The 23541-nt window shown below is 50.4% G+C and overlaps 1 protein-coding gene across 1 annotated transcript; it reads right to left on the bottom strand.

Moving 5' to 3' along the window:
- Positions 1–313: 313 nt before the first annotated feature.
- ADRA1D (adrenoceptor alpha 1D) lies at positions 314–19250 on the bottom strand. Its single transcript, XM_024743168.1, has 2 exons — positions 18131–19250; positions 314–903 (listed from the first exon to the last, which is right to left on the bottom strand). Exons 1-2 carry the CDS (start codon positions 19248–19250, stop codon positions 314–316), a joined length of 1710 nt encoding a protein of 569 aa, XP_024598936.1.
- Positions 19251–23541: the final 4291 nt, after the last annotated feature.

Here is a 23541-nt window from a genome sequence, read left to right as displayed (position 1 = left end):
ATCTACCCAGGGTTCAAGGCATGGATGGGGCAGTGTTTCTCAAACAGGGATTGGAAACAAATGGCCCCAAGGAGCCCTCAGCCTCTCCCTTGAAAGGAGGAGCTGGGGGCATCTGTGTCCAGGAGGGGGAGCCCATAACTTTCTGCCCTTCAAGGGCTTCACCCACACCTCAGTTCCTCAGGGATTCTGGAGAGCAGTCGCCCTGATCGATTTCTGGGTCCTTGATTCTCACCGACCTCTTGAACAAAGCCAGCCTCCATCTCCACACCCTTCTCCCACCCCCAGCACACTCCTCGGCCTAACTCAGGGGTCCTTAAATATCAGTCTCCCGGAGAAGGCTAGAGTTTGCCAATTCGTAGGCCTGGCAGGTGGTGCCCTCAGCTGCCTCACTGCGGACGCCTAAGCACACAGCTTCCACCTCCAAGTGCAGGGCGCACGCAGACTCTCTGGCGTGCTTCTTTTGCGACAGGCTGGAGACCTTGGCATGCAGCGGGGTGGTGGGTTTCCTGAACGGCCCGAGAAGCCTCCACTTGCGAAAGGCGCAGGGCGGCTTTCGACGGCCGACGACCGGAGCCTGCGCCTTGCGTGTGCCTGGGGAGCCTGGGGCTGAGGGCGCGGTGAGGGCCAGCAGGGCCCCGGAGGGTGCGGCGCCTGGGCCAGGAGCGTAGTCAGGGCGCGGGCCGCCATTCGAGGCTTGCCAGTGGTGACCGTAGATGCTCCAGAGGGGGCGGTGGTGCTGGCGACTACGATGGCATTGGCAGCGCAGGAGGCGGAGGAAGGCCCGCTTGAACTCCCGGCTGGAGCAAGGGTAGATGAGCGGGTTCACGCAACTGTTGAAGTAGCCCAGCCAGAAGATAACCTTGAAGACGCCCTCTGAGGGCTTCAGCTGTGGGAACAGGGAGCCTGTGGGAAGCAGAGACCCAGGCTGGTTAGATGCTCAGGGAGAGGGAGTCGCAGGCAGCGCCTGGTGCAAAGGGGCCACCCTCTCTGCACTACTCCCCCTCCCCCCACCCCTTTCAGGGGCCCTGGCCATTCATCAACCAGTGGCTCTCAAGATATCTCTCCTCAATGAGTCCCTGATATAATTCGAGGGTGTCCATGAACTTGAATGAGAAAAAAATAGTCATCTTCAACTTTACTCACGTTTACCTGAAATTGAGCATTTCCAGCGAGTGTAAGCAACAAACCTGAGTAGAATTAGACAAAACAATATGAAATCACTGTTTTGTAGCTCAAAACTGGTGCAATATTGGCAGTTTACCCCCTAATATTAGCAGTTGCTACAGATATTTTGGAATATTGTCTATGCTTCTCACTATTTGGAAGTGTCAGTCACTAGAACACGCCACTAGATCTTGTTATTTAAAGCCTTCACATGGAAACACATTGGAGACTAAATCACAGATTTCAATTAAATGAAGTCGATTTCATCTGCAATCCTTTGGATTTTATTTTTTGCATTTGAAAGAGTAACTCTGAGAAAGGCTCCATACACTTTGCCAGATGCCCAAGTAGTCCCTAGCATAAAAAGGGTAAGAACTCCTGAATTAAATGTTGACCAAGGTTTTCCCTGAGCCAGGCACTGTGCTGGGCTGTCATCAAACACCTGAGGCCTTGCTCTCCCGGTAGCAATGTGGGTCACATATCATGGGCATGCAGGTGGGATGATGGTGGTGCTCAGTATATTGGGGTGGGAGGCTTCCAGGGTCTCAGGATGGACAGGAGCCAGGCAGGATGAGGAAGGGCAGAGGGTATCAGGAGTGGAAGGGACAGGTGGGCAAGAGGATAACAAGTTTGGGGCATGGGAATGTCCTGTAGGATATGCTCAGAAAACTTCATTTGAGACAAATGGTGAAGGGCCTTAAATGCTGGGAAGTTTGGCTTTTATTTTGTGGGTAGTTAGGAGCCATGGATATTTTTGAGCAGACAAGAGATAGAACCTAGAATTATGCCTCAATAAACACAATGCCCATGAGCTGTCAGAATGCAGGATAGTGGGGCTGTCCCAGTGGAAGTGGGAAGTGGTCAGGAAGGCTTCTGGGATAGCTTGGAAAGGGAGCAGAGTGCCAGGCAGGAGGAGGTGGGGACACTGGGGTCTGAGCTGTGCCAGGAAGACCCTCCTCCCTGCATACCTTTCCCCTGTCTTCCCCACCATAGACCTCAAGGAGTCATGTCTCCAAAGGCACCTAACAAAATGCAAAGACATCACCCAGGAAGCAGAGGCCACTTTGTCACCCTCACTATCCTCAACATCAGCAGGGGTTGGGGGTAGGCGGCAGGAGCGTCCCATCCCAGGCAAAAGCTTCAGGTGTCTGCCAGGCTGAGCAGACCAGGGGTAGTGTTCCTTGACAAATCATGGTCCTTGACAAAGCAAGACCTGCTTTCTTTTCTCCTTGCCCTCAAAGAAATAAGAGCAGTGTCCCCTACTGAGGGAGCAGAGGCACCATGCCCCCCTCTTTGACCTGGGGACCCTTGCATATCACCCACCTCCCACTCAGTGGGATTCCTGATGCTAAGAGACACTGTGGAGGAAGAGGAGTGTCAGGCAGTATTGCGTGGCACAGCATTTTCAAACCCTGGTCACACAGCCTTGAGCAAGTTATTTGGCCATCTAAGTCTCACTCTTCTTTTCTGTGAGATACATACAACAATTTCTCTAAAGGGATTTTGTGACAATTCATAAATTTCAGGGCACAAGACTTCGCAGTTTTGTAGTAAACACTGGAGTCTGTTCACTGCCCCTTTCCCTACTTCTGTGGCTTTTGAGAGAGGAGACCTCAGCCCTGGGAAGGGACCCCGTTCCCAGCTCTGGAGAGTGGCCAGAAACAGTAGCCGAGACCTGGTGGGTTTGGGGGAGGCTGGGGCATCAATCAGAATGTAAGGAGATAATTTCCCTTGGGAGAAGAATTGGGCAGTTGTCCCTGGAATGTGGGGGCCACCAGTGTTGACCTTAGCCTCCAGGAAGGCAGCCTTCTGAACAGCATCCCTTAATGGCTGCAAAATAAGACAGAGTGCTGAAAATAACTTTCTGACTCAGGCTAGAATTCTTTTATATTTAGCCCAGGATGACAAATCAGGGGACTATGCTTTAAGCAGTAAGCCAAAAGCCAGCCAAAGGGCTTTGTTATTGGTGTGGTTTTGATTCGGATTGGTGGGCAACATGGCATATAGTAGTGTGGCCTGGGCCTTGTTTTAAGCATTAAAATTCTAATTCATGCTCAACCAACCTATGCAGAAGCCTGCTGCCAGCTGGGAATCCCTTACACACAAAGGAGCTGGGATACAAACTCAGCCTTTCAGCCCCAGGTTTTTCCTACTGTGTCCTGCTGAGGGTTCTGTCTTACTTTGGGGTCTCCCAGAAGCAGACCTGAGACAAGGATTCAAATGCAAGTTGTTAATTTGGAAGGTAAATGAAACACCAGTAGTGAAGTGTGATAAAAAGAGGGAAGAGAAGGAAGCCAATAAAAGGAGAGTTAACAAGTTAGTCACTCTCACTGGGAGCTCTGGGGGACTGGAGAACAGGATCAGTAAGGAGAGGGAGGTGGGGTATCTATACTCCCATTATCATAAGCCAGTGTTTGGGTTGCTCCCTCAGGGTGTTAATTTTCCATACTTCCTGCTTGCTGTGTGGGTGGACAGTGAGGATTTTGCTGGTCAGAGAATGCTGCAGGCGAAGATATGGAGGCAGCTGCTGGGGCGGAAAGTGACCCATGTTCAGGGGGGATGGGTGGGGCACTGACAGCAGCTGCCACAATTTTGTTTCATTGCTGTCTGCCCTCTGTGCACAGACATCTTGCCTGGAAAATGCAGACGTCTGTGCCTTGGGCTCCAGCTTTCACAGGCAGGAGCTCCTAAGAGATTTTTACTCTGTTCCTTTCACATATGGCAGTCCTGAGCCTCACACCTACTTCTGCCCAGAGTGCTGCAGTCTACCCCCTATGCCTCCTTGCACCCTGCCTCACTCTTTGCTTCCTGCCTGCCCCAGCGTTCTCTCTTCTGCCCACAGCCTCTTTCAAGGATCTCTGGGTCGGGGGAGAGAGGCTTGTGGGCACTTCCCTCCCCTTTGCCATGGACGAGGTGGGTAACTGTCCTGAGACTCCCGAGGGTGCTCAATGGCATTATCCCTGCAGCACTGCCCTGCTGTCAGGGCATCAGTGGACAAGCGCCTTCTCAGCCACTCCCAACTTTCTCCTCCTCCAGCTACTCTGACTTATGGCCTCTTAGGTCGACCACTTGGTTTCACCTCTCTTGCCTTCACAGTCCTCTCCAGCTGTCCAGCACAAGCCTCTGCCAGCCCCAGAAGCCCAGCTACAGGAAAACTTCAATGGGTACATGGGGGCTCTGAGGCAAGGCCTCTGTCTCCCAGTACCTGGCACTCCCCTTCTCTGTCCTGAGCTGGCTCCCTCTCCTACTCCCCACATTGTCCACAGCCGTTCTTGCAGGCATAAAGCACAGCTGTGCTAACTCATCTTGACAGTTGTCACTGGAAACAGGTGCTCATGGGACCCTCCTCTCTCGGCCTCCCGCCATCCAGGTGCCCAGCACCACCCCCTTGTTCTCCTTTCTCTTGCAATTCCCGCTTCTCTTCTGTCTTTGTGTGCATCAGCTAAGTTGCCACACTGACTGTTCACTGCCCTCTGGCCACAGCGGGCTCCCCAGTCTTGTCTCTGTGCTTTTGCACAGGATCATCCTGGACTGCCCTTCCTCGTTCCTCCACCTGGTAGTGCTGGCTCCAGTGGCACCTCCTCCTGGGAGCTTTCGTCACACCATCCCCTCCCGACCCAGCAGAGTTAGTTGTATTCCCCCCTCCCCTAGCACATCTATTCACTTCTCAATGCCAAGAACACTGCGGGTAACTACCAGTTTCCCATCTATCTGATCCTTAAATGGAGAGCTCCCCACACCATCCTTGGCACATCGTAGGTGCTCCACACATTCTGACCCCTCTCTTTCTGGCACACTCTGCACCCCATCCATCACCAACTCCTGTTAGTCCTGAATCCCCCACTTTGCACCATCCCCCGTTACCACCCTGGTCCCAGCTACAATCATCATCTACCTACAGTGCCCTTCCAAGTGGGCTCTCTATTCCTGCCCCTGTGCCCCCCATAGTACCCTGTTCTCCACATAGTAGCTGGGTGTGTGTGTGTCCTTTTAAAACATAAGGCTGAGCAGTTCATTTCTTCACTTAAATCTATATTCCACTGCTGACTGCAGTTTTCTGTCCTCTCTCTTTTTCTCATCTGAACTTTGACCTGCCAGCCCCTTGGATTTCTCCTATCATCTCTGCTTAGCTGAGACTTCTCCTCACTTGCACCCCAGCCATTCTTTCCTCAGTCCTTCCATGTGCATGTCTTTCTGGATTTGGGTTGTATTTATCCAGCCAGAGCCTAACTCTGGAGAGATTCACCCACACTCTGAACACGCTTAGGGTCTCCAACCTTAGCTCTGTGTCCTGGCTTCAAGCAATCTTGCCACCCATTCTCAGCCCACTCCCCCGCCCCCACCTATTCCTGCACCAGCTCCTTTGAGCCTTTACCCCTCTCCACAGGCTCTGCAGTCTGCCCCTTTCCCTTCTCCAAAGCAGTTGATCTCACTTCCTGTTTCACAGAGAAAACAAGACAAAGAAGTTGGGCACTCACTCAAACCTTCTTCACCTGTCTTCCTCCTTGGTAAGAAAGGAGTCTCTCCTCCCACCCAAGGTTCACGTCCCTACTTGTGTTGTAGAGCTCTCGACCCATCAGTCACTTGTGAGCTTGCCTCTGTCACAGCTGCACCCTCTTTGCTGGTTCTCTGGCTATGACTTCATTCCCTCCACGCTTTCTATCCACACATGCCATCTCCTCTTCCCCACCTGCTTTTCACTCCACTGCTTTGCCCCACTGCCCCACTCCACCCCAGCCCTCCCACATGCAGATACAGCTCTCATCCATCCTGGACACTTCTCATCTCACCCGGGGCTTCTGGGGCGCCATTCTCTTGGATTTTCTATTCCTTGTCAATTGCCTTTGCTCCTTCCTCATGTCCCCACTGCTATGTGTAGGAGTGCCCTTATAAGAAGAGTCTTGTAATCTCTTCTCTTTGCATTCTCTTGGCAATTTCAGCCAGGCTCACAGACTTTTGGCTGGTAATGCCCACAGTTCTATCTCCAGCTCAGTTTGCTCTCCCAAATTCTAGACTCATAGATCCAAGACTCACTGCCTCCCAGACATTTCCACTCGGATGTCTACTGGCATCTCACACTTATCCTGCCCTCATAAAGCTTATATTTCATAGGGCATGACCAGCAAAACATATGATAAACAAGGAAAATGCAAACGTATCAGATAATAAAACATGCTAATAAAAAACAAAGCAGGGAAGGAAGATACCTAGTGTGTGTTTATGTATGTGTGTGCATGTGGCTGGGGGTGGTGCTATAAATTTTGGGTAAACTGCTGAGAATATGACGTTTGAGTAAAGAGCTGAATGAGGCATGTGGACATTTTGGGGAAAAGCATTCCAGGTAGAGGAAACCGCAAGTGCAAAGGGCCTGAGGTGGCCCTGGTATGTTTGCAGAACAATGACAAGGCTAGTGTGGAGAGAATGGAGTGATTGAGTGTACAGCAGAAGGGGATGAGGTTGAAACTCAACCACTACCCTCCTCCCTGTGCCCTCCTACCCTGTCTGAGACACAATCCCCTCTCCCCTTGAGTAATTCAGCAGCCTCCCAACTGTCTCTTGCATGTACCCTTGCAGCCTGAAATCTACCCTCAACTTGGCAGCTAGAACGATCCTTTAAAAATATTGGGTTGGGCAAAAGTTTTGTTCAGTTTTTTCCATAAGATGGCTCGAGTAGCGCTTAGTTGTCTTTAACTTCATTCAAAACAATTTTGTTAGATTGTATTGTGACAGCTGTCATATCAGCGTGCATTTAAAAACAAACATCAAAATTGGTGAATTTTTATGTAGCTATTTTAATATTGAAGATGGAAGAAAAAAAGCATCATTTACAGCGTATTATGCTTTATTATTTCAAGAAAGGTAAAAATGCAACTGAAACGTTAAAAAAAAGATTTGTGCAGCGTATGGAGAAGGTGCTGTGACTGATCAAACGTGTCAAAAGTGGTTTGTGAAGTTTCCTGCTGGAGATTTCTTGCTGGACGATGCTCCATGGTCGGGTAGACCAGTTGAAGCTGACAGGGATCAAATCGAGACATTAATTGAGAACCATCAACATTATACCACGTGGGAGATAGCTGACATACTCAAAATATCCAAATCAAGTGTTGAAAATCATTTGCACCAGCTTGGTTATGTGAATTGCTTGGATGCTTGGGTTCCACAGAAGTTAAGCGAAAAAACCTTCTTGACTGTATTTCCACATGTGATTATCTACTTAAACGTAATGAAAAGTTTCTGTTTTTAAAAGAAATTGTGACGGGCGATGAAAAGTGGATACTGTACAATAATGTGCAATGGAAGAGATGGTGGGGCAAGCGAAATGAACCACCACCAACCACACCAAAGGCCAGTCTTCATCCAAAGAAGATGATGTTGTGTATATGGTGGGATTGGAAGGGAGTCCTCTATTACGAGCTCCTTCTGGAAAAGCAAATGATTAATTCCAACAAGTACTGCTCACAATTAGACCAACTGAAAGCAGCACTCAACAAAAACCATCTGGAATTAGTCAACAGAAAATGCATAATCTTCCATCAGGATAACGCAAGGCCGCATGTTTCTTTGATGACCAGGCAAAAACTGTTACAGCTTGGGTGGTAAGTTCTGATCTATTGACCGTATTCACCAGACATTGCACCTTCGGATTTCCATTTTTTTCAGTCTTTACAAAATTCTCTTAATGGAAAAAATTTCAATTCCCTGGAAGACTGTAAAAGGAACAGTTCTTTGCTCAAAAAGATAAAAAGTTTTGGAAAGATGGAATTATGAAGTTGTCTGAAAAATTTCAGAAGGTAGTGGAACAAAACAGTGACTATGTTGTTCAATAAAGTTCTGGGTGAAAATAAAGATGTGTCTTTTATTTTTACTTTAAAACCGAAGGAACTTTTTGGCCAACCCAATAGAACTAGATCATGTCACTCCTCAAGCTCAAAACCCTCTAAGGGCTGCCATTCCCCCTCACAGCTCGACATGTGGTCCCCTGACCCCCTGACATCCTCTCCTACTCCCCCCCCTACTCTGTTCCAGCCACACTACCCTCCTTTTGCTTCTTGGACATGCCAGACACACTCCCTCCTTGGGCCTTTGCATTTGCTTTTCCCCAGAATCTTCTTCCCCCAGAAATCCACATGGCTCCCTGACCTCTCATCTAAAATTGCAGTGTGCCTGGAAACAACCCAAGGGCCCACCAACAGATGACTGGTTTAAGATGATGTGGTATATATAAACAATGGAATATTACTCAGCCATAAAAAGAATGAAATATTGCCACTTGCAGCAACATGGATGGACCTAGAGATTGTCATACTAAGTGAAGTAAGTCAGAGAAAGACCAGTATTATATGACTTACATGTGGAATCTAAAAAATAATACAAATGAATCTATATACAAAACAGAAACAGACTCACAGACATAGAAAACAAACTTACAGTTACCAAAGGGGAGAGGGAGGGAGGGAGGGACAAATTAGGAGTGTGAGATTAACAGACACAAACTACTATACATAAAATAGATAAGCAACAATAATTTACTGTATAGCATATGGGACTGTATTCAGTATCTCATAATAATCTATAAAGGAAAATAATCTGAAAAAAAACTGAATCACTTTGCTGTACAACTGAAAACAACACGATATTATAAATCAACTACAATAAAAAAAAAATTGCAGTGTCCCCCACCCCATACTCCCCATCTCCCTCAGCTGGCTCTATCTGTGGCCCTTAACACCTTCTCTTGTACTATTTGAGTTATTCTTCATTTTGTCTATCACCTTTCTCCCTGCAGTAAGAGTCCATGGGGCAGGACTAGTGTCTGTTTTGCTTGATGCTGCACTCCCATTGCCCAGAAGACCTCATGAACACACTGAACACAGTAGGCGCTCAACACTTGCTGAGTTTGCTGAATGAGTCCCTCTTTTCTACGCTATATGTCACCATGTCTGGTACATTCAGTTTTCTCTCTAGTGGAGTCCTTCCCTTCACCTCATTCCTGAAGCCTTTGCTGACTCTGGCATCTCATTTTGTTTACATGGCTGTGACAGCCCCCAGTGGTCCCTTGTCTCCTCTACTCTGCACACAGCTGCTGGAGACTTATTGTAAAAAAAAATGGTTTCTCTCCTTTCTCCTCTGAAAACCGTTGGTGGCTTCTAATGGCTCTGAGGAATAAACCCAAATTTTCTTGCGTTGCATTCAAGTCTTTTTAGAATCCTAAGCTGTCTTCAGCTTACATCCCTCCCAAATTGGCCATACGAAGCCACAAGCATGTCTTCCCACAGAGGCTGGGCTCCTTCTGCCTTCCTGCATGGCTCTAACTGCTCCCACGGTGCTTTCTGCTTCCGTCCACCCATCCCTCCAGCCCAGGTCAGGTGTCCTCCCCCACCAAGCCTGGGTTAGGTGCCCTTTTATGCACGCCTGCATCTTAACAAATAAAATTTGTTACTGCTCTATCTACTCTCCTAGACTCTAGGTTTCTTGAGGACAGGGATGGGATTAATTATTCTTTTCATCCCAGCCTCTAACACACTTGCCTGATCCAGAGCAGGGGCCATAAAGTATCTGTTGAGTGAGTGAATAAGTGCTGTTTGCGTAGATGTAGGTAGCCTCTAAAGTGACGAGGAAGGAAATGGGAGCTCACGCTTGCTTTCTGAGTGTTCAGTACCTACCAGGCTTCATGCTGGGCCCTGTATGTAGCACTTCTCATTTAATTCTCATGGCATTAGCATCCCACTTTGCAGAGATTCTAGTTATCTCTGGAGGGCAAGTGGCAGCATCAGGATTTGAATCTGCGTCAGTCTAGCCCTAAAGTGCTTGGTCTTTCCTTGACATCATGTAAAGATAGAAAAAAAAACTTCCCCTGGTCTTCCAGGGGTCCTGGGGTCAGGATCCACAAAGACTCAATACCTTCTAGCAGCTGATCCACAAGCAGCATGCCCATCCCTACCTCTGGACTTTCGTACATTTGGCCTGGTCTGGAAGATGGCCCTCTTCCTTTCTCCATAGCAGGTCTCTCCAGTTCTTCAGACTTGGGCATAGAACCACCTCTCCAGGAGCAGTTCTGTGATTAATTCCACTCCCGGGGTCTGCGGAGGTGAGAGTGGTTTCTGGAGTGTGTGTGCCTTTGAGCACTTCTTGATTCTGCCTCCACCAAGTGGCATTCATTGGCCTTCTCTATGGCCTTTAGGGTGGCCTGTGAGGACTGCCACATTGAATTCAGCTCCTGTGCACGCATGCCCATCCAGAGCACTCAGAAAAGCTGGGCTGTTGCCTGCTCGCTGCATCTCAGGAAACAGACCCCAGCCTCCTGGAAGGAGCCCCAGAAAGCCACTTGGCCATCTCCTTCCCCTTCTTGAAGTCTTTGCTCAAAAGTCACCTTTAAGGTTTGAAGTTGATGCTATTAGTGCCCCACCCAGGTGCCCCTGGTCCCCAGCTACTGTGAGTGTTGGTTGCTAATGGCTTATAGTTGGCTGCTAATGAAGAATTGCCCTTGACCAATGGGAGCTGCTTCAACTGGGAGATGACACTTTCCCACCAAGGTGGCAGCCCACAGCCAGTGATAGACTGAGCGGGGATGGAAAAGGCCAGACTCCTTGTCTCGAGGTGGCACAATTCTCTGCTGTCGTTCTTGTTCCAGGGATCAGGCTGAGGCCAGACTTTGAGACCACATCCTAGGTTTAGCTCTTTTCTGACTTATCCTGCTTCCCTCCCTCCCAGGTACCTCCTGAAAGCTTCCCTCAATCCATCACTCGCATAAGAACTCCTGTCTCAGTCTCTACGTACAGGGACGTGACCCAGGACACTCTTTGCATGGATGTGTCTTCAAGCTCTCTTGATTGGTCCTAAACCTATAATCCAGGGATTAGCTCTTGGTCACTGTTTCAACTCTTCCGCCCACTGCTGAGAAAGGCAGGGCATGAATTTGCATGTTCATGCCCATTTCTCTCCACTCAACAGGCAGGCTGGAGCACAGGAGTGAACACATTGACCTATGTATGAGGAGAGGTGGTCAGGATGTAGGTAGGAGATGACTGCAAACACAACTCTTGCCTGCTTCTCTCTGCTCCTCGGCCTTTTCTTGCATGCATCCATCAAGCTTGCTCCCACCTGCCTTCCCCTATTCCCTGTTTTGGGGTGCCTTTGTCAGGAGTCTAACGTAATGTCCAGGGATGCTGAACATCAACTAGTCAGAAGAGGCAGGGCCTCTCCTGTGTCAGCAGGTTACCCCACTCTTTGGCATGTTGGCTGGGCTAGCCTGGCCTGTACACTGTTGGGGAAACTAAGGCAGGCTGAGATTGGCGGCAGAGGTCTGCAGCCTTATCACAGGCCAGTCCCCTGTCCTAAGTAAGAGCAATGTCCAGGCCCAGGAGATGCTGCTGAGATGGTGGTTAAGGCTGAAACTGGCCAATCTGGCCAAGCCTTGCTGAGGAGTGACAGCGCTGAAGCCAAGGGGGGACTGTGTGATTAACAGCACTCTTTTGACATCATCAGAAGGGAACTTGTTCTTGGCAGAATGTCATAATTCACAGCCAGTCTTGTTCATAGCTTGCAGCCAACCATGAACTATTAGGCTGTACCCCAGCCTTTCCCCTTTCCCACCTCCTCCCTCACCAGTGACTTTTCTATCCACAAGCAGCCATTTTCTCTAGCCAGAAAGGAATAGAGGGATTAAAAATACCATATACCATATTCAGGTCTTTCTCTGCCAACAGGGCTAGCAGAGATGGAATTCCCAGTCCTAGACTCCCTTTCTCTCTCCTAGTTCTTTCAGCTGCTCACTCAGTGCTTCTGACTCTAGAACTCAATTGCACCTTCCCCAAGAGAGGCTGGGAAGCAGTGGACCTCTTTGCAATATTTTAAAGGGTCGGCCTCTCTCATAAGGCACACTTGAGCTGAGACCTGAAGGCCCTCTGAGGGAGTGAGTCATGCATCTACCTGAAGAAAGAGAATTCCAGACAGAGGAGAGGGCATGTGCAAAGGCCCTGAGGCAGCAGGGTACCACACAAGTTCAAGGACAACCAAGAAGTTAGGACTGCTGGAACAGAGAAGGGGAGGGAGAGATGGTAAGAGATAAGGCCATTTTGAAGCAGAGACAATCATAAAAGGCTGTCAGGAAGAGGTGACCTGAATAGGGTCCAGGTCTCAGATGGATCATAAAGACACAGAGTTGAGGATATTGTGGGGCTAGCTGTGCTAAGCTAAATCTCTTGAATTCCTTGCATTGCCAATCTTCCATGGTGAGAGGTAACTGGTGGGTCCTCTGGCTTGAGATAGACAAGGAATAGATCAGAAGTCCTTCTGTGCCCTGTGTTTACCTCAGGATCCTTGAGCTCTGTGGGGCTGGCCTAGAGCTACTGGTCTGGCCCTGGACATCCTTCTGCAGCTGTGTGGATTGGCAGGGAGGGGTAGTTCCTAGAGCCACAGAGGTTGCCTGGTGGGGCCCAAGGCAGGGAGATGAGTCACAGACCTGTTCAGTGTCCTACACTGGACCCCATCAATTCCCCTTCAGCTCTTCTCCCTCCCCTTCTCCCCTTTCTCTCTCTCCACCTTCCCTCTCTCCCCCTCTTTTCCACTCTTGTTGTCACTTCTTAACTCATTCCCTGATCTGTGGCCTTGGAGTGGTCACACCCCAAGCTCTGCGTGCCCAAGGCTGAAGTCCCTGCCAAATGGCCCTTGTGCTCGGCTGAACATGACCCTGATCTGAACATGAACCTTTCAGTTCTCAGGCCACACTGACAAATGGCTCATAAGTTGGAGTAGATCAGTGCTTTCGCCAGAGGAGAGAAGTTCCCAGACAGTGGTCACTCTGTCCAGGAGTCCCAGCACTGAATTGCTGGGGCATTGCCCACTACGTCCCAATGCTGGCTCTCAGGGGCCCAGGCCAATGTTCTGCTGGGTCACCATCTGCAAAGGAGGGCAGGCAAATCTTCTAGCATTCAAGGAGACCTTTTTGGTGGGCATAGAGCACATGAAGCAGGATGGGGCAGGGTTCAGGTGGCGTCAGAGGTGGGATCAGGAACTCAGAGACTTTCCCATGAGGAGCAGGCTCAAGGGCTCTGGCGGTCTGGGAGGACCAAGCCACACAGGAAGTGGTCACGTCCTATGGCAATGCTCAGGGCCCTCATGGCCAGGATCTGGGGCAGAAGTGAGCCTGGAACTGAGCCTGGGGGTAGGTAAGCAGGTGCTGAGGCATTTGGTGAGATTTAAAGCTTAAAGCATGTCTGTCAACTGACCCTTAACCCTGGCTTCAGTTTGACCTCTGATCTCTGACCTAGGCAGGAAGTAACAAGGACCCTAGGGGCCAAGGGCACCCATTGGCCAACCCCAAAATAGTGATGTCTATAATGTGTGACAGATTTAAATATCACTTTTAACATGGTACTAAAAAACCTATTGGTCCCCTTTGGAAAGATTGTACCCATGTCCCCTGCATCGGCAGGCGGACTCTCAACCACTGCGCCGCCAGGGAAGCCCAACTCTTCTTTTGATAAAGGAGAGCATTGAGCAGCTCTCCTGATTTTGCTGTATGGACTCTATTTCAAGTGACCAAACAGCTAGTGGTGAATTCTTTTTAGAATTTTAGTCTACAAATGCAGAAGGAATGACAGAATTTGGATATCACCACTTTCAGTCCCAGTGATATAATGGGTCCAGGCCATGGTCAATGGCTGCTAAAACTAGCAGGTGAAAAGCTGATGGAACATTTTATAATGAATGAATCAGGCTGACTGCATCTGAACCCCTGATCAATCTTAACATCACAAAAGAAAAGAAATCTTGTCTTAAACACTGAACTTGAATCTGATCAAGCCAGTTTACAGGAAGTACAGGGAACAAGGGGACACGTTAAATGGCACTAATAGGGATGCAAACTCCAAACTGTGGGCAACTCCTTGGGGACAAACAATCTGGTTTCTTCACCAAACAAACTGAAAGGGAAAAGGTGGGGGTAGGGGAATCTTATTAATCAAAGAAACTGAGGAGACAAATCAAGTGCATGCAATGTATGTACTTTTTTTTGGACCCTGATTCAAACAAATAAACTAAAATTTTATGAGGCAATCAGCAACATTTGAACACTAAGATATTTGGTACTATTAAACAACTATTTTTTGTGTTACAATGGATTGTGGTTATTTTTTAAAAGTTCTTCTAGAAATATACATTGAAGAATTTACAGATGAACTGATATGGTGTCTGGGATTTTCTTCAAAATAATAAGCAGTGGTGGAAAGTGGGCAGGGTTTGAAATGAACGAAGATCAGCCTTGGGTTGATATAGTTGAAGCTGGGGCCATCACACTGTTCTGTCTACTTATGTGTTTGAAACTATCCATGATTTTTAAAAATGGAAAATAAAACCCCTAGCTCACTGCTTGTTCATAATAATCACTCAATAAATGTTAGCTGTTATGTTTAAAAACTTTTTTAGGTCACATAAATGGGGGTCACACCCAATGCATTGCGAGTAAGGGAGGTCTCTGCTTACACAGAGGCTGTTATACTAAGTGAAATAAGCCAGTCACAGAAGGACTGCATGACTCCACTTCCATGAAGGTAGCTAAAATAGTCAAATTCAAAGAAAGAGTGGAATGGTGGGTGCCAGGGGCTGAGGGGAGGGGGAAATGGGGAGTTGCTAATCAATAGGCATAAAGTTTTAGTTAAGCAAGATGAATAAATTCTACAGATCTGCTGTACAACCTTGTGCCTACAGTTAACAATACTGCATGCTTAAAAATTTGTTAAAAGGGTAGATCTCATGTTATGTTCTTACCACAGGAATAATAATAATAATAATAGAGGGCTGTGCTTTGTCAACCAGATCCTCGGCACGGAAGGATGTGAAAAGGCCATGGGTTCTGCCACTTCTTCCTCCTATATACACACTGACCAAGCATCTACTGTGTGCCAGGTGCCACAAAGGCACAGATAGGAGATGTAATGCCAGCCTCTTCTTCAGGTTTTTGGGCCAGGGAACAGTAATGCCATTCCCGAGAACTTGCTGCAGCGCACCCCCTGCCTCTCTCCTTGAGTCTGTGGACCCTGCACCACCTCAGGGAGCCTGTGGAGATGGGTCCTTCGGTACTTGGCCAGCACTCTGAGACGCAAACGCTGAATCTGCCCTCCACACCTGGCTGCCAAAGTGTGCTTTCCAGCCTGGATGCCAGTTCCTCAGATGGCTCACAACCTCCTCCTGCCTCCTCCCGCCTTCTCTCCCTCTCTCTCTCTCATTAAGGCATAAGATACTGACAGTCAAGTTTATAAAGTGTGTACATTTTAAGAGTATAGACTGATGACTTTACATATATATTCACCAATGTAGTCACTGCCTAGATCGAGTTACAGACAGGGAAACGGAGGTGTGGGGGATGACCCCTAGTCCCTCTCTGAGACCCTCAGGATTTTAGGTGCCCTGTGCTTGTGTGCCATTCTTTCCTGCCCAGCAACTTGAGCCCCAATGGCCCCACAGGTCAGCATACCTTGTCTGTATCTCCCTCTGCTGCAGCTCTGGCTTGACTAAAACATTTCAGGTGATAGATGGCTGTTCATGGCCCCCTGTGCGTGTACCACTGGGACCCTGGGCCCACTTCCTAAAGCTTTTGATATCCTTTGGCCTATTGGGGCTGCTCACTGGCCATATCACTGCTGTGGCTGGGGCTCCTGCTTCCACTTGGCTTTGTGTGTGGAGATGTGGGTGAAGGGCACCCTGGGTCTGCTCAACAACCCCAGGTTGTGGCCCTACTGGGCACCTTCATTTCCATGGCCTGTGGCCCTGGCTGGCACACAGTGCTTTTTCTCAATCCTCCCACGTTTGCTGTTCCTCACACCTGGTGTGGGAACCAGGGCCTGCAAGGAGGGCGGTACCACCTTCTCCTGGCTGCCCCCTTCTCTGCCTCCTTCTGGGTTCTTTCAAAGTGGGTACACCCCAAGGCTCCTTCCCCAGCCCATCTCTTCTCTTTGTCCATCCTTCCTCTTTCTGGGAGACTGTACCCCACACTCCTGCTTCTGCAACCATATCCATCCTTGGTCCCCTTATCTAAGTTCCCAACATCCTCTTCCCCCAAGCACATACTGGCACCTCCTACCAAAATAGGCCAGCTCCTTGGATTCCACATTCAACCCCAAAAGTTGCTGCTCAAAATGTTCCCTGTTCCTCCAAAGATGCCCCCCTCCTCCCAGGCCTGGCCCCAGAGCTCCTGGGGGGGGTTTGCTCCTGGCCCCCCTTCTTTCTGCACAACCCTCAGGCCACTCCTGCTTGTACCACAGGCTCTGTCCTCCTGTTCTCTCTGCTGTCCTGCCCTCCAAGCCACGTCATGGCAGATCAGAATATTCTGTTTCCCTGCTTGGCCTCTATCCTGCTTGCTCATTATTACCAGATTCCACTAAATTCAGCTCCATTGTGGCCCTGGGCTTTGTTCTAGACTTGGTGAGATGCCATGGGAGGCTGGGCACAGTGCAGACCGGCAGGAAGGGAGACGCAAGATAGCCCCAGGGTTCCCACGCGAGGTGTGGGGAGCAGCAGAGATGAGGGGTTGAGGAAGAGCAGTGTCTGCCAGCAAGGGCAGAGGCCATGGAGATTTAGGGATGACTTTTTGGAAGAGGGAGACATGATCTCAACCTCAAAAAACAGTAGCCTTTTGCAGTGTTGATTATAACAGCGAAAAATTAGAAAAACCGAACACTCAGCAGGAGACTGCATCAACACACCATGGCATACTTTCAAACAGGATACTATGCTGTTGCTAAAATAACCAGAATGGATAAATCTCAACAACAAAACATTGGGTGAAAAGGGCAAACTGAAGATGGATGTGCACAGCTGGTGCAATTTATATAAGTCCAAAGGACACACAAAACAATGCTATTTATTATTATAGATTCAGGTGTTTGTAGTAAGAGTATAAACATGTGTGTGGGAGTGATAAACACCAGATTTACCTCTGCAGAGAGAGGAAGAAAATGAGGAAGGGACAGGAGGAGGGAACTTAGTTGTGGCTGTTCTGTTTATCTGAAAAGAGAGAGAGGAAGTGATCTGAGGCAAATATGGCGAAATGTTATCATCTGTTCAATGTGGGTGATTACAGGTACATGGGAGGTCCTGGCTTGGGCTGGCTGGTTGCACCTGTGGGTGAAGTGACTCAGGGCAAAAGTAACCCCATAGATGCTGTTCCCTTTCTTCTCCCTGTGCTGACCGAGCCCCAAGGCTTCCAGGAGGGGCCTCAAGGCATGGGAGGAAGGTCCTGAGAACAGCTGCCCACCTCCCAGGACTACAGGAAAGCCTGTGAAAGAAATAACAAAATTCTCCAGAAGTGCTAGGACTCTGTAAATTTAAGAAACTACGATGAACAATATTAACTTTCCATTTGATAAGATGCCCTTTCCCTTTCTTTCTCACCCCCACACAGACCACCCCCCCCCCAAGAGGAGATTTCAGAAATGAGAGCCCACAGCATTCACAGATACCAGCTGGGGAGGGCCTCCCAGGGGGGCCCAGCTTCCAAACAGAGAAAGCAGGTGGCTTCCGGTGTCTGCTGATGTTCACGTAGACTGGCCAGGGATTGCTGCCCATGAATGAATGTAGGCCCTGGTGGTGGAGGGAGGGAGATATGTAGACAAGCACATACACTGCTCGCCACATACTATGGGAGCAGATGCCCGCAGATTTCCACTGACCTTTTGTATTTAGAGGAGTGGGGAGTGTAAAACAAGCCCAGGGCTTGTAATGGCAGTGAAGAAGGGGGAAGGCCAGAAAAGTTAGAAGCTCATAAAACAAATCCTGCAAGCATGAAGAGCCTATTTGTGTCCCACAAAGCAGCATGCGCACGTGTCTAAGAGACCAGGCAGTAAACCTTCCATGTTCAGGTGGAGAGTCACCCTCCACTGGGAAGGGCCATCCAAGTCTGGGTGCCAGGAAGGGACGGTCACAGGCTCAGGGAGGAAGAGAAGGGGCTGGTGGGACAGGGGTCACTCACCCAGTGGCAGAACAAAGAAAAAGGGGAACCAGCAGAGCACGAAGACGCCCACGACGATGGCCAGCGTCTTGGCCGCCTTCTTCTCACGGGAGAACTTGAGCAGACGCACCGACAGTGAGCTGCGGAAGGTGTGGCCCTTGGCGCTGCGCATCCCACCGTGGGCTCCGTCTGAGCCAGTGCTTGCGCCGCGACAGTGGATGCGCAGCACCACCTCTGAGGCCTTGCCCCGCTCGCGCTTGACTCCCGCCTCCAGGCTGCGCGTGGTGCTTCGCGCTACCACATACACGCGGCAGTACATGACCACAATGACGGCCATAGGCAGGTAGAAAGAGCACAGGGAGGAGAAAACTGCATATCCCGCCTCCTCCGTGATGCCGCAGAAGCGCTCGTCAGGGGGCACCGGCTCCTTCCAACCCAGCAGCGGCCCCACAGACACCACGAGGGCTACGGCCCAGAGCAGCGCCAGGATGGCGGCCGCCTTGCGCTCGGTCATGATGGCTGGGTACTTGAGCGAGTGGCGTACGCCCACGTACCGGTCCACCGAGATTGTGCAGAGGCTGAGGATGGAGGCCGTGCAGCACAGCACATCCACGGCGGCCCACACGTCGCAGAAGGCCCGACCGAAGGCCCAGAAGCCCAGAACCTCCATGGTGGCCGAGAAGGGGAGCACCGTGGTGCTCAGCAGCAGGTCGGCCACGGCCAGGTTCACAATGAAATAGTTTGTGACCGTCTGCAGGTGGCGGTTGCAGGCCACGGAGAGGATGACCATCAGGTTGCCCGCCACGGCCGTGAGGATGAAGGCGGCCAGGAAGACGCCCACGCCCACGCCCTGCGCACTCACCACCAGCCCCCCGACGGCCGCCGTGCCGTTCACCTCGCCGCCGGCGCCGGTGCTCCCCGGCTCCCCAGCGGAGCTCCGGTTGTCCTCGCCGTTGCCCGCGCCCACCACGCCGCCGCCGCTGCTACCGCCTGCGGTCACCCGCACGCCGTCCACCGCCCGGCCCTCGGAGGCGGCCGCGCCGCCCGCGCCACCCCCGCCACCGCCCGCGCTGGAGCTCCCGGCGCTGCTGTCTGAGCAGGGTCCCTCGAAACTGACGTTCAGGAGATAGCGGAAAGTCATCTCAACGCGCAGCCGTCGGGGACCGGGGCTGGGCGCAGGACGAGTGACTGGTAGGGCTGGGGGCTCCGGCTCCAGACCCGCGCGCTGGTCCTGTCGGGGTCCTGCCTCAGTTCCTGTGACGTGGAGCACTGCTGCCCGCGAGCGGAGCGGGCGGCCGCGGATGGGACCGAAGAGCCGGAGCTGGCGACGCGCGCCTCTCTCGCAGCGTGCCCAGGCGAGCGGGCAAAGCGGCGGCTCGGGGCCGGGCGGTGCGGGCGGCGACCACTGAGGAGCTAGCTACTGGGCGCGGGGCCGGGATGGAGGGGAGGAAGGGCAGCGTCGGGGATGAAGAGGGGCCACTGGCACCGAGGGACCCGGCGCCACAGTTGCCGGAAGAAGGGAATCTGCGCTCTGGGCGAGCTGGCGTTCCGGGGTCCCAAAGGGCGGTGGCGCTGGCTCGTGCTCCGACCCCGCGGAAGCCACCCCCGCCGCGCCGCGGGTGCTCGCGCCCGCCCTCTCCCCTCGAGGTCCGCTCCCTTCCACCTCCCGCGCCCCTACCCCGCCTCCTCTCTCTTACCACTCAGTTAAGTCTCCCTCCCGCCCTTTCCCCAGCGTCTCGGTCACTGCTGGTGCCCTTGGGCGCGCCGAGTGTAGAAGGTGCGATTCCCGGGTCCCCGGACTCCCGGCTCCGGCCGCCAGAGAGCAGCAAGCGCCTGGGATCTGCAGCCTGCTGACTGGACCACGCCATGCCGCGGCGGGTCTCCTCCAGGGAGAGCCTGGATGGATCTGCTGCACCTCCTTCCGTCTCTCAGGGGACTGGACAAAGGAGGGTCTCAAACACCTCTGTCCAGTGCAGTGGCGTGGAGAGCTCCAGAGGGTGTCGGAAGCTTTGCGGGCCTATGATGGGCGAAGGAACAAGAGACTACTTATATGGTTACAGCCTTCAGACCCTGCCCAGGACACACTGGTCTGCATACACCAACTTCTGCACTGTTACTTTACTCCATATCGGATGTCAAAATAAAACTTCCCATTGCTACGCTAAATAAGTGGCCTCGTTCTAGGGAGGGAGGGTTTAAGTGCTGGAGGGTGGGAAAGGCCACTTGGCGGGATGGTTAAAGGAGGTGGGGCAGACAGTCTGGCTCCAAATCTAGGCTCCGCCCTATGTTAGCTGTTTGACCTCTTTGTGTCTTAGTTTCTCATCTGTAAAATGAAGATAAGAGTAGTGTCTACCTACCAGCGTGAAGACTGAATGAATTAATATCTGTTAGGGCCCCAGAGTAGTGCCTATATTTGTTAGCTGAGTGGGACTACACAGGGCAGGATTTGAACAGGTAGGACAGAGGACAGAGGGAATGTGGAGCTGGTATGAACTCGGGCCACAGGTGGAGGGGTGGGTTTAAGGAGCCTCTTGTTGACTAACAAGACTGGGTAGGGAGAAACAAAAAGAGATCATTCCTTTGGCCAACATAAAAATACTAACCAGGCTGCTGTCATGTGTCAAGCTATGTTGGACACTCTGGGTGGCAGGGGAGGGGGGAACTGCAGGGAGAATAATGCCACCAAGTAAGTGCAGGATGAGGAAGTCTTGAGCCATGCCAGGGAGATGAGGACCTGTTTACAGAGGTATCTGGGAGGGGGCAGAGAACTCATGGCCTCAGTGCCCACTAGCTGTGAATGACATCTCAGGATGTATGAGAGTCCTAGATGAGAAGGTGCTTTGGAGAAAAGAAGAAAAATGGGAGAGATGGGTAACCCCCCTCCCCATCCCCTCCCCAGCCTAGGAAGCCAAAGCTGTTATAGTCATAGCTTAGAAACAGCTCTTCCAAGGCCCTCAGCTTCCCATTACATCTTCCATCTTTTACTTGGGTCTTTGGGGGCTTACTGTGGAGAGTTGAAAGCAAGGTGCCTTATGAGGATTATTTGGCAGCTGATCAAAAGCAGAACTGTGGGTTTGGGCTTCCTCTCTGAAGGGGAGGGGCAGAGGGCTCTGGAAGGAGAGGCCAGGAGCTTCTCACATGGGAGTGTCAGATGGCAGCCTCTGTGTCTGTGACTGGCTGCCATCTCACAGTGTAAGACAGGGATAACCCTCGTGGAGTACATCTGATTCTGGGCTGGGTCAGTTTTCAAGGATGACTGGGAATAGGAGACAAAGTTAAATCTAAGCTGAGCCTGGGGTGGTAGGGGGCTACCTGACAGGTGTCACATAGAGATCTGTGCCTGATCCTGGTCTAGAGAACCAGCATAAGGCTGGCTGGAGGTATACTTGCCAGCAGGGTGAGGAGAAATTGTGGGATAGTGTGCCTGGAAGGAGATGGGGCAGCTTTACCACGTCTCAGATCTTGGTCTACAAGAGGGCTTTGGAGGTTCTAGAGCTCTAGGGGAAGAAAGAGGGAAAGGCAGGAGGTGTGAAATTGTGAGCTTTCTCTACCAGTTTATTATGCTCAAATCTGGGAAGGGATCAAATTGCTGGACCTGTGAGCCCTGGAGACTTGGCTGGCCCTTGGGTTCTTTGTGATCCAACAGCATGGCTTCTAGAGTAAGAAGGAAAACTAAGCATCTCCTTTATGAGATCCCTTTAGAGTGAGAGTAAAGAAAAAGGAAAGGTTTATCCCACAACTGAGAAGTTAACTCCTAGGCTGGTAAACTGGGACTTTAGCCCTTAAAGAGGAGGTTTAAAGGAACCCTACAAGAGATCATGAGAGGTATGAGGAGATTTGGACTCATGGAAATGGTGCAGGGTGGTTGTTTCTTTCAGTCAGGGTGTTGAATGGGAGAGAATGCAGGCATTCCTGACAGATATCCTGTTTGTGGGGGCCAGCCAGTCAACCCACAGTTCCTTCCTACCCCACCAAGCCTGGACAACTTTTATTCATTCATTCAACACAAATTAACTAAGCACTAGCTATGTGCTAAGAACTTTACCTGGCACTGGGGATATGATGTTGTATAAAGTAAAATCCCTGCCATCCTGGGGCTTACATTCAAATTGTAGAAAGTGCTACCCAGAAGACTTAAGAGGAGATCTTTCCCATGGACAAAAAGTTTTCTTTGGGTTTGGTATCTGGGTCCTGGAGACTCTTTTCAGTTGAATTCTCAAAGAAAATCCAAATGCAAAGGAACTGTTTTCCAATTCTTCCCTGCCTCAGAATAGCAGTGGAGGCTGAAAGGGTGTAAATTCATGTATGTCAACTAGAAAACCTGGCTAATGCTGCCACTTCCTGGGATCAGTTCCTATGAAGAACATAGACATCCTTTCTATTCTTCAGCTGCAAATGGATCTCTACCTCTGGCCTGACCTTTAAGCTTATAATGGCTCTGGCTACAAGCTGACCCACAACCTGACTGACCCCAAACTTAAGCCTTCCAATACCCCTAATAGTGCCATTCATCCTAGATGCCTACTATGGTCAACAGGGGTACTGGGTAAAGGGGTGAGGGCTCAGTGCTACCCTATTCCACCATAAGGACAGTAGAGTTTGGTGCTGGCTACCTCTCAGTGGTTGTGGGTTACGGAGTATGTGGGGAAAAGATATTGTTGAGTATGTGGGGAAAAGATATTACTGAAAAGATAAGCAGAAAGGAGATATGTACTTGGTAATTCATCTTTGCAGCCTCATTCATATGTCAACAGAAGCTACAGGGAACGAGAGGCCCGTTGTTTGATTATTTATGCTAATACTTGCCTAAAATTAATGGAGTTGGAAGTTAGTGACTATATTTCTCATCATAGTAGAAATGGTAGAGGATGGGGATGGGCACCAGTGGAATGATATTCCTCGTTGAAGCCTGGCAAGCAGCCTACTGCTCTGGGGACCCTTGGTGTGGCTGTTTGCTTTGCAGCTGTGTTTTCTTCTGCCCCAAAGATATATTCTTTTGTTTCTTTTTATTTTCTTCAGGAGAGCAAATAGGCTGGGAAGCAGGATATTGGACAAAGCCACAATGTGTGACGCCACTATTTTCTAGAGCCCTGGAATTCTCCAGGGCCCTGGAGACCTCTTCTAGATTGTCTAGATCCACCTGCCCAAAGAAAAAAGGGATTCCTTTTGTGGAGGATTATGTAGACATTTTAGGAGTCAAGCACAGCGCTCATGTCTAAGCTCATGCCCCCACTTAGATGCAAGGGAGAAATGTGGGTCAGCCAAGTGCTCAAGAATAGGGAATAGAATTGATGACCATTCAGCCTGCAGGACATTATGCTGCAGGAAAGCAAGAGTGGAAGAGTCCATTGGAGCATTAATGAGGCAATTCCCGATGGGTGGATTGTGAAAAGAGCAGGTAGATTGGCTGATCTGAACCCCTGGCTAATATT

Source organism: Neophocaena asiaeorientalis, unplaced genomic scaffold (assembly GCF_003031525.2).
Source record: "Neophocaena asiaeorientalis asiaeorientalis breed wild unplaced genomic scaffold, Neophocaena_asiaeorientalis_V1.1 scaffold82, whole genome shotgun sequence".
NCBI classification, from domain to species: Eukaryota; Metazoa; Chordata; class Mammalia; order Artiodactyla; family Phocoenidae; genus Neophocaena; species Neophocaena asiaeorientalis.
The sequence above is the reverse complement of the archived record's forward strand: the minus strand, read 5'-3'. Positions and strand labels throughout refer to the sequence as shown.

Excerpts from the sequence above, each read along its gene's own strand:
- ADRA1D (XM_024743168.1), bottom strand. The coding sequence starts at position 19,250 with ATGACTTTCCGCTATCTCCTGAACGTCAGTTTCGAGGGACCCTGCTCA. Across the intron at positions 904-18,130 it reads TTTCTTTGTTCTGCCACTGG|GCTCCCTGTTCCCACAGCTG; the intron begins GTGAGTGACCCC and ends TGCTTCCCACAG.